Source organism: Pteropus medius, unplaced genomic scaffold, assembly GCF_902729225.1.
Source record: "Pteropus medius unplaced genomic scaffold, Ma_sr-lr_union100, whole genome shotgun sequence".
Taxonomy (NCBI): domain Eukaryota; kingdom Metazoa; phylum Chordata; class Mammalia; order Chiroptera; family Pteropodidae; genus Pteropus; species Pteropus medius.
In genome coordinates this window covers 7,669,629-7,686,087 of record NW_024354502.1, presented here as the reverse complement: position 1 = coordinate 7,686,087, position 16,459 = coordinate 7,669,629, and the positions used below count along the sequence as shown (strand labels likewise).

The following is a 16,459-nucleotide window of genomic DNA, read 5'->3' as shown; positions in this document are numbered from 1 at the left end:
CAGCTAAACCGCTAATAATTGGTGGTGGGTTCTTGGCGGAGACTGGCCGTTATCTGGAAACAGGTCTACACGGGCTGTGTGAACAAGGTCAAGGGAAACAGGTCAGGCCAGTCTAGACAATAATGCCTGGAAGTAAACTGGAGCGGACTAGACTGCAGGAAGTGTGGGTCCGCACCCATGGTAGAGGAGATGCAAACACAACTTTCGGTAGCTGTGGAAAACCTAAAAGGAGGACAAGTCAGCGGTGAAGACTGTGGAGGAAGAGGAATGCCAGGAGAGGTACTCGCCACGTCTCCACTTGGTTTTTCATGCACCATGGCAGTCTCCCTGCTCTCGGGAGACTCCTGGTGCATCTGTTTATTCTGTAAAATGAACTCAGAAAAATCACATTTATGAAGGGATAAACCATAGGCTCAGCCATGAGACTCAAAAAGCCTAGAGTCTCTTTAGTAGGGTTGTCTAACTAGATATGTTAGAAATTTATACGAACATATGTAATTTGATGTATTTTCATATAAATGATAATATAGTATTATGTAAATTTACATAAGTAATTTCACCCTAGGCTAAAGAGCTAGGTCTAAAAATGGAAGAACATAAAAGATGGCTCTATCTTAAGGCTACTGGTTCCATCCTTATCGTTCCCACCCAATCATCTAAAAGAACAATGAAATTACACCAGTGAGTTCTGCTCTGCCAGTCTGTATTTAATCTGTGTCCCAGCCAGGAGGAAAACTGTTGCTTGGTAATGATCTCCACGCAGACCTTAGGAACCCTAACATTTTTCACTCAAAAGCCCGGAGTGGTGATGTGGGGTGATCTCTGCCTCTAACGCGTGGGAGTGAACAGCTCATCACTGCCTACACGGTATGCTGTTGAATCCCAGTCACCCATGAGAGGCCAAAAGGCATCGTAAAGAAAAGGCATTGTAAAGAAAATGGGGTCCCTAAGAACACTCCCAGGTGTGTGACTTACTAGGAGGACTGACAGGACTCAGCATACAGCTGTACTCACAGCTAAGACGCATTACAGCTAATGGATACAGAGCAAGATCAGTAAAGGGAAAAGAAGGCACACGAGGAAGAGTCCCAAGGACGCCAGGCACGCGCTTCCAAGAGCGCCCTCCCAATCCCGTCACACAGGATGTGTTCGCTTTCTCTAGTAGTGAGTAGTGACAACACCTGGGAAATGATGTCTACCAGGAACACTCGTCAGCAACTCACTGCCCAGGGTTTTCACTGGGGACTGATCACACAGGCATCCTCTGCCTAGCGGGTACCCCAAGTCCAGACTCCCAGAAGGAAAGCAGGTGTTTAGCATAAATGACTCTGTGTTGTTTAGGTCCATGAGCCATTCCGATCACGGAGTGAGGGGTGGGAACCCTCCTGAAATCCAAGTTTTGGACACCTGCGGCGGCCGAGCTGGCAAGCAGGACCTTCTAAGAAAAGTGGTCTCATGTCTGCTGTGTCAATGTTTTCTATGCAATGGCCTAATAAGTCCAGCAAGCCCTGTATACCACGACCACTTTCTGGAGATTAATAACACAGGTTTGCATATTAAAGGCTTTGAGAAGTACTGCAATATAAAAGACTTTTATTATTTTTTTTAAAATAAAACCATTTCCTAAACTCATTTAACAATTGTCTTTTTTTTTAAAAAAAATAGAATACTTACTCCATCCTTTTGGTTACTGGCATTCTACAGAATACCATTTGGGAAATCCTGAACTAAATATATGAACTTGCATCACTTCCCTGGACTCAGCTTTCACCATTTATGAAATATACCAATGACAATAGCTGGCACATATATTGCTATTACTGTGTTAGGAACTTTTTACACAATAACTCATTAGCTCAGTAAGAGGTTGGACTAGGTAACCTCTAAGTATGTCAAACAGCACAGTAGAGGGTTAAGAGTGCAGATAACTGCATTAGACTGTCTGAGCTAGTGTCCTGCCTTTGCTGGTATCAGTTCTAAGACAATTTTCTTAACCATGAGGTACCTCCGTTTACTCATCTGAAAAATGAGAACAGTACATAGTACACAGCAAATGTTATCAATGTGCTTGTTGAATTCTTCTTCTTCTTTTTTTTTTTTCTTATGAAGTAAATGAAGTTTGTTCTGGCTCAAACAGTTTGGATCCTTTGCTCTATGCCATGAATCATGGTGAAGCACAGGCAACAGACTCTTGTGTCTTCAAAGCCTATGGGATGGGATCGTCAGATGAGGGAACCAGAGCAGCCCCAGATGGAGTTCACGCCAGGGACCTGGAAGCCTTGACACCCAAGGCCAGTCAAAGCCAGTGCCCAACTCCAGGAAGTAAATGCAGACGTCACAGGCCAAGAGGCGCTATTCATTTTCTGGAAGTCTAGGACCAAGGCCAACAACAGAAGCAACCTGCTTTTGACTGTAAATAGAGCAAGAGTCTAAACAATCTTCAATTAAACCTGGCAATTTTATCCATGTGCTGGATGAAAGGCAACTCGCAAGGAAATCCCCTCCGAATCAAGACTCCCACGGATCTACATGGTAGAACAAAGACCAGGGAACGACGCCAAATTGAAAAATGACAAACTGTCACCAGGAAGAAGCCAATTTTGAATATGCCTCAACACTTTTTCTTTATCCTACCTCAAGCTATCTCCATTTGAGGAATGTTCTGTAGAACTGAGTAATCCTTCATTGAGATATATGAAGAGTCAGCAGTGTCATCCTGTTAAATGAAAGACAGTGACATCTTTTGTAGTGTGGAGACAGATACAGGCTGGTGTAAAAGGTGAGTCTGTGTAAAAGACTCCTTGGTGCAACCAGGGTGTGATAAAACAGTTGCTTGAACAAAGAATTTTACAAGGGCTTGGTGAAGAAATTGGGTTGCTATCTCCTTGAGACAATGCTAGGTTTTTCATATTCATAATCGTTCTTACAGATGATTCTTTGTGGCTGTTTTCCTAGGATTCATCTCTTTTTTGAAGTCAGGATCTAGAATATTCCACATACTTCATTGTGCCACGCCTATCTATCCCTAACAAATATTGGCTGGGTGCTTGGCGCATAGTATATGCTCAATAAATGTGTGTTGAATAAATGAAGTCATTTGTCCATGGATACGTCTGCTTTACATATCCAACGGCTGCCTCTTTACCTAGCGACATTTGATGTGTCAAAGCCTCCTACCCTCCAGCAATATGGATTCTCAAAGGACATGGCACTTTGTGGCTAATAATAAGAGCTGCCTTTGTGGGAGGCCTTACTTTGTTTCAGGCCCTACTCCAGGACCTTTAAATGTATCAGCTCTTTACTCCACACGACCACCTACAAGGTAGGTCCTTTTATTCCCTTCACTTTTACAGGTACAGAGCAATGAAGCCTAGAGAAGAAAGAACTTGCCCAGGGTTCCACAGCTAGGAGGTAGCCGATGCCTCTTCTCTAGCTGCCTCAGTCATAGTATCATAGTATTGACCACATTGTGTTGGGCTTCTCGTGGCCCCAGGCTAGCACACTGTCATGGGCCAGTGAATGGCCCATGACAGTGTGCTAGCCTGGGGCCTTACTGGGATGAGGCAGGGCGGTTCCTCATGTAATTCCTCAAATGATCAATAGAGCAGATTGAATAACGCATAATGACCCAACTCAAACATTGAAAAAATAAAACCAAGGGTTTTGGGGTCTGACAGACCCGGGTCAAGCTCCAGCCTCCCTAAACTCTAACATTGTCACCTTGGCCATGTCGATTCATTCTTTCCAATCTCGGTTTCCCCCCTATGAAATGGGAATTACGGAACCTACTTGTGGTGTTTGTTGTTGAAGAATGTGAACTGCTTACCCGGCACAGAGATTAATTATAATAATAGTCATTTAAAGGTTTGTTTGATAACCGTACTGCCTAAGATCTGCCTGAGGCCTAGTGGGTGTTCTACACAAATGTCTATGAGATGAATGAATATATATGTCTCAATTTGGAGATCCAATGCAATAAGACCCACACAGAAAGGCTAACCGTAATTTTGGTTGCCTCAAAACAGATCTTGTTTCCAGGATGTAAGCTTCATAAAAAATGTGTAAGTTGGTGTCTAGACCACAACACAGTAGATTCTTAAATGCGGTACCAAAATAGCCATATTCATTATGGGAAACCTGCCTGCCTCTTACCGGCTAGTCCTTCCCTGTTTTACTTATCTTGGTGTCATTCCCAGTGCTGATATTTTACTTTGATCACATCCCGCCATCTCCCTGACACATCTCTGTGACAATCTCTTAAGTCAAGAACACAAAACTGCTCTTTCTTGCCATGCAGGAAAAGAAGTGTTCAAAACTTACTTTTTCCACAACGCCATCTTTATGAACTATATGCTTCTTTCTCTAAATACTAATGCAGACAAAAAAAAAAAAAGATAATTTGGTAAATTTGTATCTGTCACTGATTAAGTACAATGAAAAAATCAACTACATAGCAACGATAGTCAACACCTTTTAGGGTGTCTGCTGCCTCACAAGGATAGCAAGGAAGACACGTTACAACCCTGCCACTGCCTGTTGATGTTTGGAGCAAAGCTGGGCCAGTCAGAGTTCCTGTCCAGGGAAAATGGAATCAGGATGAGGAGGGGTAGAAAATAATTGGGAGCAGAAAGATGAGACACTGAGAAAGCACTTGAGAGAGGTCTGGCATCTCTAGCCATCGTTAATAAGGGGTGAAAGGCCATCTGCCATTCTGTGACTTGAGTCACAGAGATACAGTGTATAGGGAATGAAGCAGATAGAAAATGAGAAATAAGTATGAGAGAGGGAGTAGACTGTTGTGTGGATTCTTGCTGGTTTTCTAGTTCACAATCGTATTTCTTCTTGAGGTCCTGCTGTCTCTTTGCTCAGAAGCCCTGTTGAAGACTCCTTCTGTTTGTGTATCAGGAATAATCCCCACCAAGCTCCATTTTTTCCTGAAGCTACCTTCGGATTCCTGTTATTTGGAACCACAAGAATCCTAACTTACCCAATGGCAAAACCATAATTACAATTAGGCTTATCAACGATAATCCTTATATGCATTCAATACTGTGCACATTTACAAACCACTTATTATTATTAATATCTACTACATGCAAGTCCTAGAGTAATGCTGCTGAAGCAGCCATCCAAGAACTAATAATTGCATAGCAGCTGGAGGTTAAAAAGCAAGCCAGGGAGAAAGAGTGGATTTGCCGAAATGATAACTAATATGAGAAGTCATCAAATCACTGGCAATGATTCTGTCTACATGAGCCCATCAAGGCCAGATGATTGTACATCAGTAAGACAGTAGGGAGAACTGTTTCTCTTATCATGAAAGAATAAAACAACGAAACAGATGGATTGATGTTTTTAAAATGAAGATTACAAGAGTACAAAAAAACAGGTGGTTAAAAAAACGGCAACCACCTCCACGGTTCCTAAGAAATGTGCTTCATTCTTACAGATGCCAATAAAGCATTATGCAACTGTCAATTTAATAATGGAAATGCCACCAGAGATTCATATGTAACAGAAATCAAACATAACCGACAACAGGGAAAGGGTGCTGGTGGGGATCTGAATTAGTGAACCGTGTTTGAGAAAATGATTGAGGCAATAAAAAGATCAATAGGAAACCAGGCTATTCTCCAGGACCTAAGGGTTTCTCAGCGGACTATTTTAAAAGAAGAGCATTTTACCGACTCATCCCATTTTTAATGCACTAAGAAATGTAGTTCAGGTGCCTGTCATCACTGCAGAAATGGGAACGAATGGGACTTGAGCTAACTGTAGATTTAGTAGATGACTATGAAAAAGAAACCTGGTCACATACCACTCTCTACTCAGTATAGCCCTGAGACACATCAAGAACAACACAAACACTGTTCCAGATCAGAAAAACACAGCAATTATGATGCTTTAGAAAATTTGGAAAAACCAAGAGAGAGCCAAGAAAATAAAAAGCACCCTTAAACCACCATCCAGAGATGTCACTGTTAAAATTTTGGTATGTTTCTCTCCACTTTTTTTTTTCTGTGAGTGTGAATAATATACACTCTTATTTTACTGTATATATACCATTTAAAAATAACATTCTGATCTTCCTGTATATGTTGTTTTTATATTTCTCTTTTCACTTAGTATCTAGCAAGGATTTTCTCCTGTCATTGCATATAATTTCATTGCTATACCACATTCAATTGCATGGTTTTGTCATAATTTAACCAACATATTACATATTTATGTGGTTCCAATTTTATTATTTGCTATGGACTAAATGTTTGTGTCTTCCCAAAATTCATATGCTGAAGCCCTAATTCCTTATGAGATGGTATTAGGAAGTGGGGCCTTAGGCGGGTAATTAGGCCATGGGTGGAGCCCTCAAGAATGGGATTAGTACCCTTATAAGAGATGAAAGAGCTTGCTTTTTCTCTCTCTCCACCACGTGAACACACAATGAGGAGGTAACTTTCTGCAAACCACGACAAGTTTTCACTAGGAACCTAACCAGCTAGCAGCTCGATCTTGAACTTCCCACTCTCTAGAACCACGAAAAATAAATTTCTGTTGTTTAAGCTGCCCAGTCTATGGTATTTTTGTTCTAGTTGCCTGAAGTAAGACACTATTTTTTTAAACATTGAAAAAAGAGAGTTGTTTATTTCTACTTCCTTTCTCTGTCCCTTCCCCATGGTCCAGTCTTACCTTTTCTGTCCAGCTCTGCTAAGAGAGGCTGAACCATGAGGACTGCATTGCTGCCATGCCTTGCCATCTAACGTCTGGTTGTGTTTACCTAGTGACAGGCAGCAGTGGGAGGCAGCAGGTGAGAGGTCTGGCTCTTCTCTCATTCCTTCCCTGCTCGAACCTGATGGTTCTGGCACTGGTTACACCTGTCTGATATGGTTCCTCCTGTCAGCTGACCCCTGTTCCACAGCTCCCATGCTCCGCGGACTCTGTTACCACAGTCCTTCCCTCAGGTTTATGCTGTTGTTGGTCCCTGGGTGACTCAACAACTCTCATGGGTTCCTCTGACTTCTAAGTAATGGTTCTTTCAAATGACCTTCAGTTTCCCATTTGATTTGTATCGAAAGTGTCAATGAACAACTTGTACATTACATGGTTTAACTCTGGGAATCATTTATTTATAAAAAGTATAACAAAATCAATATTGTGTAACCTCTATTCCAAATAACAGGAGGCTTAATGCAAGTAAAATACTCACACCGAACTTGTGAAACAGAGGAGTGGTCTAGACTCTAGGAACTTCGTCCCTGACACTTTCAGAAAGTCTCACTCATCTAACTTCTCTCATTTCCCTTCCATCTGCAATGTCCACAAACCACACACTTCCCCATGCCTTGCAGGCTTTGTTCATGCTGTTACCAAGGAAGGAGTGGTCCTTTAGTTTCCTCCCTATATCCAAGCTCAAGCTAAAGTCCTCCTTTCTTCCTGAATTCTTGGAGCCTAAACCCATCTCTCTTTAGAATTACTGGAGCTGTGCCGTGCAGTATAATAGTCACCAGCCACATATGGCTACTTAAATTCAAATTAAATTATAAATTCAGTCCCTCAGTCATACTAAGCACATTTCAGGTACTCAATAGCTACATGTGCTCAAGCTAAAATATGTAACAGCACAGAGATAGAATATTTCCATAATTTCAGAAAGTTATATTGGACAGAGATGTTCTAGAGCACTTAATTTTGTGTGACTCCAATGAATATTAAGTCATAAATACTCTTGTAATTTTCTCCAGTTGCGGAGTCGAGGTACAACGGTCCAAACAGTGCTGGGCACACAGGAGATACTCAGTAAATATGCTTGATGACCTGGTTAATGACCATGACTATTTGTCAGTTGAACATTAAAACACAAAGACCTATTAATAACTGAAGAAAGGGTATAGCGAGAGTATAGACTGGACGATTTGGAGGTAGTGGTGGTTGAGAGTCTTCTAGTACCCACAAGAATAAAGGTAAAAACTCTGTGTCCTATAAAATGTCTTCCTTATGTACTTAAATAATCTAAAATACTAGGAATGATTCTTTAACAAGCTACATATCTTGATCAAATAAAATCATCAAAAGGACCTAAAGGTACGTGTATAGAAGCTTCTATACCATCCTTTAGACTTGCTCACAGACAATGAAAAACTGTCTTTAGGTATTCCTACTCTTCTGACTGTGATTCTGGTTGACAAAGAAACTGGCCTGTGTCAGAAGCAATTTCATGGAAGTGATAAAGCTATATATCTCATACAGTGCCCTCTCTCATCTCGCTGGCTTGAGGTGATTGCAGAATTTTAACAAAAATTCACTGTGTGACTTATTGGAATAGCCTTATAAAACATATAGTTCAGCCTTATACTAATCTCAGGAAAGGATGTGTTCTTAGATGTGGATCCACTTCCTATCCACCATTTATTCAGATCTGTGCTAATAATCACTTTGCAAAACTCTCTCTTTTAATCCTCACAGCAACTCTGTGAGCTAGGTATTTTTGTCCTCATTTTACAGTAGAAAAAAAACCTTACTTTCAGAGAGAATATGTCATTTGCCTGAGGTTAAGTAGGTAGTGAGGGGCAGACAGAGCTGGGGTAACAACTTAGATGCTTGAACTCTGAAGATCATGCTTTGTGTCATTCTGTGATAGTTTATCTTAATATTGACAAAAGTAATGCTGGGGATGAGGAGCCGACCAGGACAGGAAATGCCATAAAGCCTCACCATGATCTCTTTCCTCAGTACAGCTTCTTGTCCCACTCAGGTCACTTCCGATATTCATCTGAACAGACCTTCATCAGGAGAGACTAGTGATACACACACGTGCCGATGGACGAGGCTCAGTGAAGGAAATGCACACAGGACTCTATAAGCCTGTCCATCTAGCTCTCTTATTTGACAGAAAATAAGACTTAATGTGTGTAAAGGTCAGGAAATGTTTAGTGGTCAAGTGACTGGACCACCCTCACGGCCTACATATATGCTGATAATTCCTAAATTTACATGTTCTGTGCCAATCTCTATTGGCGTTCCATGCTCAAGACACTTGACTGCTTTCTTTAATGACTCTAAGGGACCTCAAACTAACATGTTACAACTGGCCTCTTCATTTCCCAGTCAAAGCTCAGCCTCACACTCCCCTTCCGGGCTCCTCAGGTTCCTTCGCCCAGGTAGCAGCTCAGGCCAGGAACCCGGACTCCGTCCTGATTCTCTCTCTCCTGGCCACATCCAATCCATCATCACGCCCTGCTGCTTCCACCTGCAAACGGATTCATCCCCATTCAGCTCAGTGGCCACCACCTAGTTCGATTTCTGCAAAAGTCACCGTCTGGCCTCCCCAGTCCCAACCCTGCCCTCGTCTAATCCACTCTCCACGTAGCTGCCAGCATAATTTCTTAAAAATATAAATGAGATCTCATCACTCCTCTGCTTCAAATCCTTTAATAACCTCTCATTACACTTACTGAGACCCTAATCCAAATCCTTCATGTGGCTTCGAGGCCCTGCAGGATCTGGCCTTGGCTGTGTCCAGGACACATGATTCTCCCTTGAGCTCTGCGGTCCAACCTGTGGTCTTTGTTTAGTTCCTAGATAATTCTAAACTCTTTTGTGCCTCAGAGTTTAGCACATGGTTTCCCAACTGCATGCTTGCTCTTCCCCTACTCTTCACCTGGCAACCCTCTTTTCTCCTTCTTGTTTCAACTTAAATGTCATTCCAATTCCCCAGTTAGAACCTCTCGTTCCATTTTATATTTTTCCTTCATTACCCTTAACATTTTATCGTGTGTACGTGTGTGTATATGCATACGCATATGCATACCTCATTTCCTATGAGTAGGACCCTAGAAAGGGATGTGCCAATGAACAGTGCTGCAAGGGGCAGTGCATTATGGCCCCTTCAGAGATACCTCCCTGTAACTGGACAATGGTAGTCACTCTTCCAAATCTCACAAAGTTTCATGTACCTCTCATCATAGATTTTTTCCAACAACTGGTGGCCAATTTGGGGATATTCATGTTGGCTTTCATTAGTCCAGATAATTTCTAATATCCTGCTTACCTCTATCCTCTGCTTCTTTGAAAGCAATTTGAGTCTTTATAGAAAGCAAAAGTGAAACCCTGAAAGCAAATTTGATTCTCTATAGAACCTGAATTTTTATAGCAGTAATTACTTACTTTTTTTTTTTTTTTTTTGGTTTCTTTGCTGTAGTTCCAACACACTTCCTAGCAAGCCTTTTCTTTCTGCCATTATAGTCAAAACTGGTCACCAGATGACAAAATTGATGGCGGGAAGAGAGGCCAGAACAGAATAAATATAAGCAAGGGAGCACAATCGGCTCAAGATATTAGGACAGACTGTTGATTGGCTGAGCATGTTCCAGCAGTATACCGATGCTCGTGGGCTGAAATTGTATCCTAAGTGTGCTGTACCAGCCTGCTGGACGGGAGGGTATGGGAGAGCTCGAAGAATGGATAAAACATAGGTTAACATATACTATGTTGGACAGATACAGGTACAAAACAATTTTTGAAAAGAAAATATTAAGAAAGTAGTCACAATAAAGCAGTGCTGCAAGGCATGGCATTAAATGAGACGTGACTATATTTATACATTTCTTTTTAACGTCCATCTCTCTTCTAGGTTCTAAAATCAGTTAGGAAGAGGACCATTTCTATTGTGTTCCCAACTGTAACTCTCCTGGCATGCACCTTGGCACAAAGCAATGATGAAATTTATCCACAGTGTAGCCAGGGTTATAGCAACACAATTAGCATGGTGTCTAAGAGCACGGGCTTTGGAGAGAGCCTGCGTTCAAATCTTTGTTCCATCACTTCTTAAACTGCATGGTCTGATTCAAGTTTCTTATTTTTTTTTGTGTCTCAGTTTTATCTGCCCCATAGGGATAATAATAGCCTGTGCCTCATAGGGTTGTTGTAAAATTAAGATGACAATGCAAATAGAGGGCTTAGAACAGTGTTGATACATAACAAACAAAATTAATTACAGTGATTATTACTGTTTTTGCTAGTCAACCTGGCCTCATGTAGGGCCAAGTATTCTGAGTCTATGAACCCAATTTTGATATGTCTTAAAAGTCTAAATATCTGGAATACTCATTGGGCTGAAGGATCCTTGAAGGCAGGAACTGTCTTGAGCTTATACAGTATCTTGCATTTAATTGGTGCTCAGTAAATGTTTCTCCCATTGAATACTCTATAATCCGCCTTTATAAGATCCGGGATGGAGCTCCTAGGTTGAAGCCATTCTCCTACCTGTGGAGACACTGAATCACCCTTTCCTCTCCACCTGGGTGGTGGGATTTCAGCCAGAGTCAACACTTTCAACATCAGCATCAAGGGGTAAACAGGTCAATTCTTTTTTCAATCTTTTCTTGCTAAGCCCAGGGCTTGAATGGGATAGAGTCTCTGGAGTCGAAGTAATAATTATTTCAATTATCTTTACTCTCACAACACTTAGTGCCTACCAGGAGTTATTTGAAGGATGAGGACACCCAAGTACCACTGGCAGTTCCTAACCCCAGTGTGGGTTCACCCAAGGGACCAATAACTCCCAGAAGAACCGTCTCTTACAACAGAAGCTGCCAAGCTGTCATAATTTTAACTCTTATTAAGTTCCAAGGAAGACAACAAAAGGATGACTTAAAGATTAAAATTGTGTCTATTTATGGAGTAACTCATTAAGCTGTTGGAAACTCAACCTTCAAGCCCTTGAAACCCAGTTTTGTCGCTAGACCATTGAAGGTTAAAAAAACAAAAAAAACAAAACTAAACAGATGAAGTCAAAAGCTCGCTTATGCTACAAGGGGAAATTCCAGTGTGTGTATGAAGGACCTGGTTTTTCAGCACAGCACGTCAGAGCTGCTCTTTGCATACGCAGGGATTTTGCCGCAAAGGATGGGTAATTAAGGAGTTCATACGTGTGGCTGTGAAATCACCAGAAAGTCTAAATAAAAGTCTACCTATGCTGGGTGGGCATCAGTGCCCATTTCCACCCTTTCAATAAGACAGAGAACTACTTTAACTGCACTTGTTATTTTTTTTCCCCGAAAAGAATTCAAGGTAACATTTACCTCTTTCAGTATGTGTTCTGGAAGGTCAGGGCAGAACTCTTAAGCAGCACGGTGTCAGCCTTCTGGAATGGGAACGTGACTCACTCATGCCAAGAAGACTTTGGTGAATGTCTTGTGCCTAGCCTACTTGTCAATTTCAAGGACTGCATGTTTATCGCTGAGTCTCGTTATCCAGCCCGACACATAGTAGGTACTCTATAAAAATTTTGTATGAATGAATAAGTATGTTTTTTCATTTTAATGTCCTAAACCGCCTATATTATAATGCTAGACATAGACCATACTCAATAAGTAATCTTTCAAAAATCTGAAGGGAAAGATTGGGTAGAATTGAAACCTCACACCATCATTTACTATTTTAAAAAGGCAAGTAAAGACACACGGGTGATTAAAATATTACCTTTGATACTTTCTTAAAGTCATAAGGGGTCGGGGTGATAGTATCACCTACTTTCTTGCTCTGGCGCACACAAGTACACGTGTGTGCACAGACATCTTCAAACACGTATTCTCATATATGCCTAGATAACATCTACACAAGAAGACAACCATTTGCACATTTGTTAATCACGGCTTTGTTTATATAGCCCTTCTATAAGGAGAATCGTGGTTTGAGCCTTTTAAACTCATGTAAGAGGCATTTTTCAGTTCATTCTGTGAGCAAACATGATGAGCCCAAGTCCCTGCTAAGAAATTCAAGCCTAGAGAACTCGATAAATAAGTATAAATGAATCGTCTGACTGAGTGACATTTTCATTTAATTAAAGCAGAAAACCAGCTCTAAAACAAATGATTACCCCTGACAATGAAGCAGACACTGGTCCTTAATTAATAAATTTCTAATAGTTCTTCTCCAGGCTGAGAGGAGTCTTTACTGAAGGAGTACATTGAGGAGGAGAGGAGAAGTCAGGCAGACTCGGAGAAAGAAAGGGAGAGGAAGCACAAAAGATAATGCATATTTAAACTTTTAAAAATAGAAAGAAAATTAGAGACCATTTATTTATGCCTTAATACATGCCAAATCCTGCCAGACCAAAATTATCATAGCAAAGCTCCTGTTTAACAAAACAAATACCCAAGTCTCAGGAGAGGATCAATTTAAAAAGAAAACAAAACAAAATGAATTTAGGTCAACACAATTTCTTCTGCTATTATTTTATTTCATCCTCCTTTCCATGGTGTGGTCTGAATTTTAGGGACACAGATGACAAGAGAAAAATCAAATTTCTGGATACTTAAAAGGACAAATATCCACATATGTAGTTTACAGTAAACACAAATCACGAAAACTAAACTACCTGAAAGAAATGGGACGAACTGTAATAAAAATATATACTCAAATGTTTCTCATATATTTTCAGACTCTTCATCGATGTTTAGTAGTTTTCAGTGCTACACATCTGTTTCACTTTTCTGATATCACGTGGAAAGAGTGAGCCTTCAGATGTGTAAATCAAAGCCACATCACCTCTTACACAGCAGACTCTTGAAACCTTTGAGGTCACTGTTAATAATTTTCTGTGCACTCATTTATGCCGAATCAATTTCAATTACATCAATTAAAATGGCAACTAGCGAAATGTCATGTCATTGATCTAACAAGATGAAGATTACTCAGAATGTTTGGGGGCATCGGGAAATGCTAAGCTGGCACCTCTGCTTCATTAGGATGTCAAGTTGGGAGGTAAACAAATTTGATTTCTTGGTGCCCTAATATCTCAGGTATGGAGGAAGCAGCTCAGAAAAACCATATACCTCTCATTCTTAGCAGCCCCAAATAATGGAAAATGAAGGATGGAGAACGATAACTATGTGCGATAAGCAAGCTGCTAAGAGAGATCTTAATATTTATTGTTCCTTCATCTATCACTACAGGTTGCCTAGTCTCATGAGTTGACTCCTCTCCATCCCCACTTGCCACTACCCTCACTCAGGTTGTCATCCTTCCCTGCTGTAGATTAATGCAACAGCTTCCTAACTAGAAGTCTGTCCTGTCTTATCCTTCTCCAGTGCATCTTCTTATCTTTTATTATACAAATCTGATTAGTAAAGTCTTTGGTTCAAAACCTTTCAGTGGCTTCCCACAGTCTTTAAGGAACTTTAAATTCCTTAAAAAGAGCAGGCAAACAAAGCATTCACTTTACCACTGGGCCCCTCTCTTCCCTTTCCAGCCTGTATTTCTATCTTCTTCCTCCCCTTCTCATTCTCCCATGGCCCTCTCTGCTAGCCTTCTTTATATCCCTAGAAGGCACCAAGCCTCCTCTTCTTTCTTGGCTTCAGACCAGGCTCTTCCTCTAACTGGGGCATTTTTCTTTCTATAGTCCCCAAGCCCTACCTGCCCCAGTTAATACCTCTTCCTCTTTTAGATCTTAGCTTCCTGAGGGAGATTTTCCTGATCTCTCCCAGTCAGGGAAGCCCCACTGCTTACTCACTCCCCAAAGGATAATTAACATCCTCTCTCTCTGTATCATTCATCATGTTACTATGATTCTTTGTTTGATGAGTCTCTTCCCCATTAAAATGTAAATTCCATATTTCTGAGAACCATGTCCATCTTGCTTTCTGAATTTTACCAACACCCAGGAAAGGCTTGACATACAGCAGAAACTCAGTGAATACACGGTTTTTAGTAAACATACTTTTATGACATGGTTTACCTATCTAAGGTTCTTACTGTCTTGGCAATTTTATATTTGATGACTGAAGAGAAAATAAACACACACTGTTAATTATAACACCTGGCTTGATTCAGTGGTCACTTACTCTTTAAACCTTTCCTGACACATTCCTTCTGGATTGGATGCCATTCCTACACGATCCTAGAATTCTATGTTTATCTCTGTCATTCCTCACGTCTTATTCATTTGACTTCAAGGGCATGGATTGTCATGTTTATCCCTAACGCATAGGCTATAGTGCTGGGTACATGGTAGGATCTCAATGATGTATTTTCGATGAATTACTGAATGAATGACTGTGTAATTACTATTACACATGGATTAAAAAAAAAAAAAAAGCTCGGTACTAGGAATGAAGGGGTTATTTCAGAGAAGAACAGATGATGTTAATTCCTGGCAAGGGCACAAGACTAGGACGTGCACAGAGCAGTCTACGTGTGTGGTGCTTCCTGGATACAGGAGAACCTGCACTGTGCAGTGCTTTACTCCAGGCACTGAGAACTGGGGCTCCAAAGACAAAGGCCACAGAGAATGAAGCTAATATACAGTACTAGAAACAGATATTCTAAAGCACATAGATGACATATTTTTCTGTCTTCTCAGAAAAGCCAAACCGGCTCAGTATACCCCTGAAAATGATTCTGATTTTCTCTCATTTAGTCTATAGTCCATTTGCTATTGCAATTGCCTTTCTAAAAAGATCACAGGAGATTTGAACACCATAGACTGAAGAAATCAACCAATGTCGGTAGTGGAAAGCCCACATGTCATCTCACAGTATCTGTCATTCATGATCCTTCAAATCCACAGTCAAACCATAAGGTCAAGGTGAGACTTGTACAAACAATAAACATTAAATATATTGTTTACTTCACCTATGACATTTAAATGCAAATAGGTCAATGGTAAAGACTGCTGAGGTTGGTGATTTCCGTAGAGGTACACATGAAGCATCTGGAATCTTTGGGGTTCCCGAAAGGTTACTCTTCACCATGTACAAGATACCATTAAACACGGAGCTGTACAGATGTAATGACAAGGATAATTCCTGGCAGAACATGTCCAAATCAGAAAAATAATGCGCGGTGCTTCTTCTACATGCTGCTTGGAGGGGCCATTGGGGGCACTCAAAACAGGCAGGTATTCTTCTACTGTGAAGAATGCAACGGACTAGAGGCAGGGGTCCATTTCAAGCCTCATTTCAAACAAAACACCTTCTTGAATGAACTGGCCATAATGGACCCCCAGAATGTAAATGAAATACGAATGGATGCTAGCCAGGATGCCTGTGTCACAATGCTAGCCAGGAAGACTGTGTCATAATGCTAGCTTCTATTGATAAACTGACATGTGAGCTTAACAGTCTCCCAAAGAAGCCTGTGCTTTGGCCTCTAAATATAAATCTCAGACCACAGAAAATGTCTCTAAAGGCTCAAACACTTGATAAAGTTAGGAATATTCATGGTTACAAAATTGTATAAGAGAGTGTAAAGATTTTTGAAATGTGTTGGGCGGTGGGGCGAAGGGGTGTGGGGGTGCTCAACAAGATAGCAGTTTAAAGAAATACTGTCTTGGAGACAACTGGGAAGAAACATGGTTGGCAGGTCATAACCAAAGATCACTGAACAGAGCAGTGGTAATGAGAGACCCCAATCACAGAAGAACAATCTGCACAAGATTCTAAAAGATTACTGATCTAGCATC

The 16,459-nt window shown here is 40.9% G+C and overlaps 1 protein-coding gene across 4 annotated transcripts in view; it reads right to left on the bottom strand.

The window, feature by feature from the left end:
* The window catches only part of SAMD12 (sterile alpha motif domain containing 12), a 353,244-nt gene that overhangs the window by 120,957 nt on the left and 215,828 nt on the right, over window positions 1-16,459 (bottom strand). The window contains exon 5 of one of the 4 annotated variants that reach the window (XM_039853710.1): window positions 9,210-9,244. The exons of the other annotated variants lie outside the window; for them this stretch is intronic. Coding sequence (XP_039709644.1) covers window positions 9,225-9,244 — 20 coding nt within the window. The 3' untranslated portion in view covers window positions 9,210-9,224. Of the gene's footprint in view, window positions 1-9,209; window positions 9,245-16,459 lie in introns of those variants that run through there. 4 annotated transcript variants of the gene reach the window in all.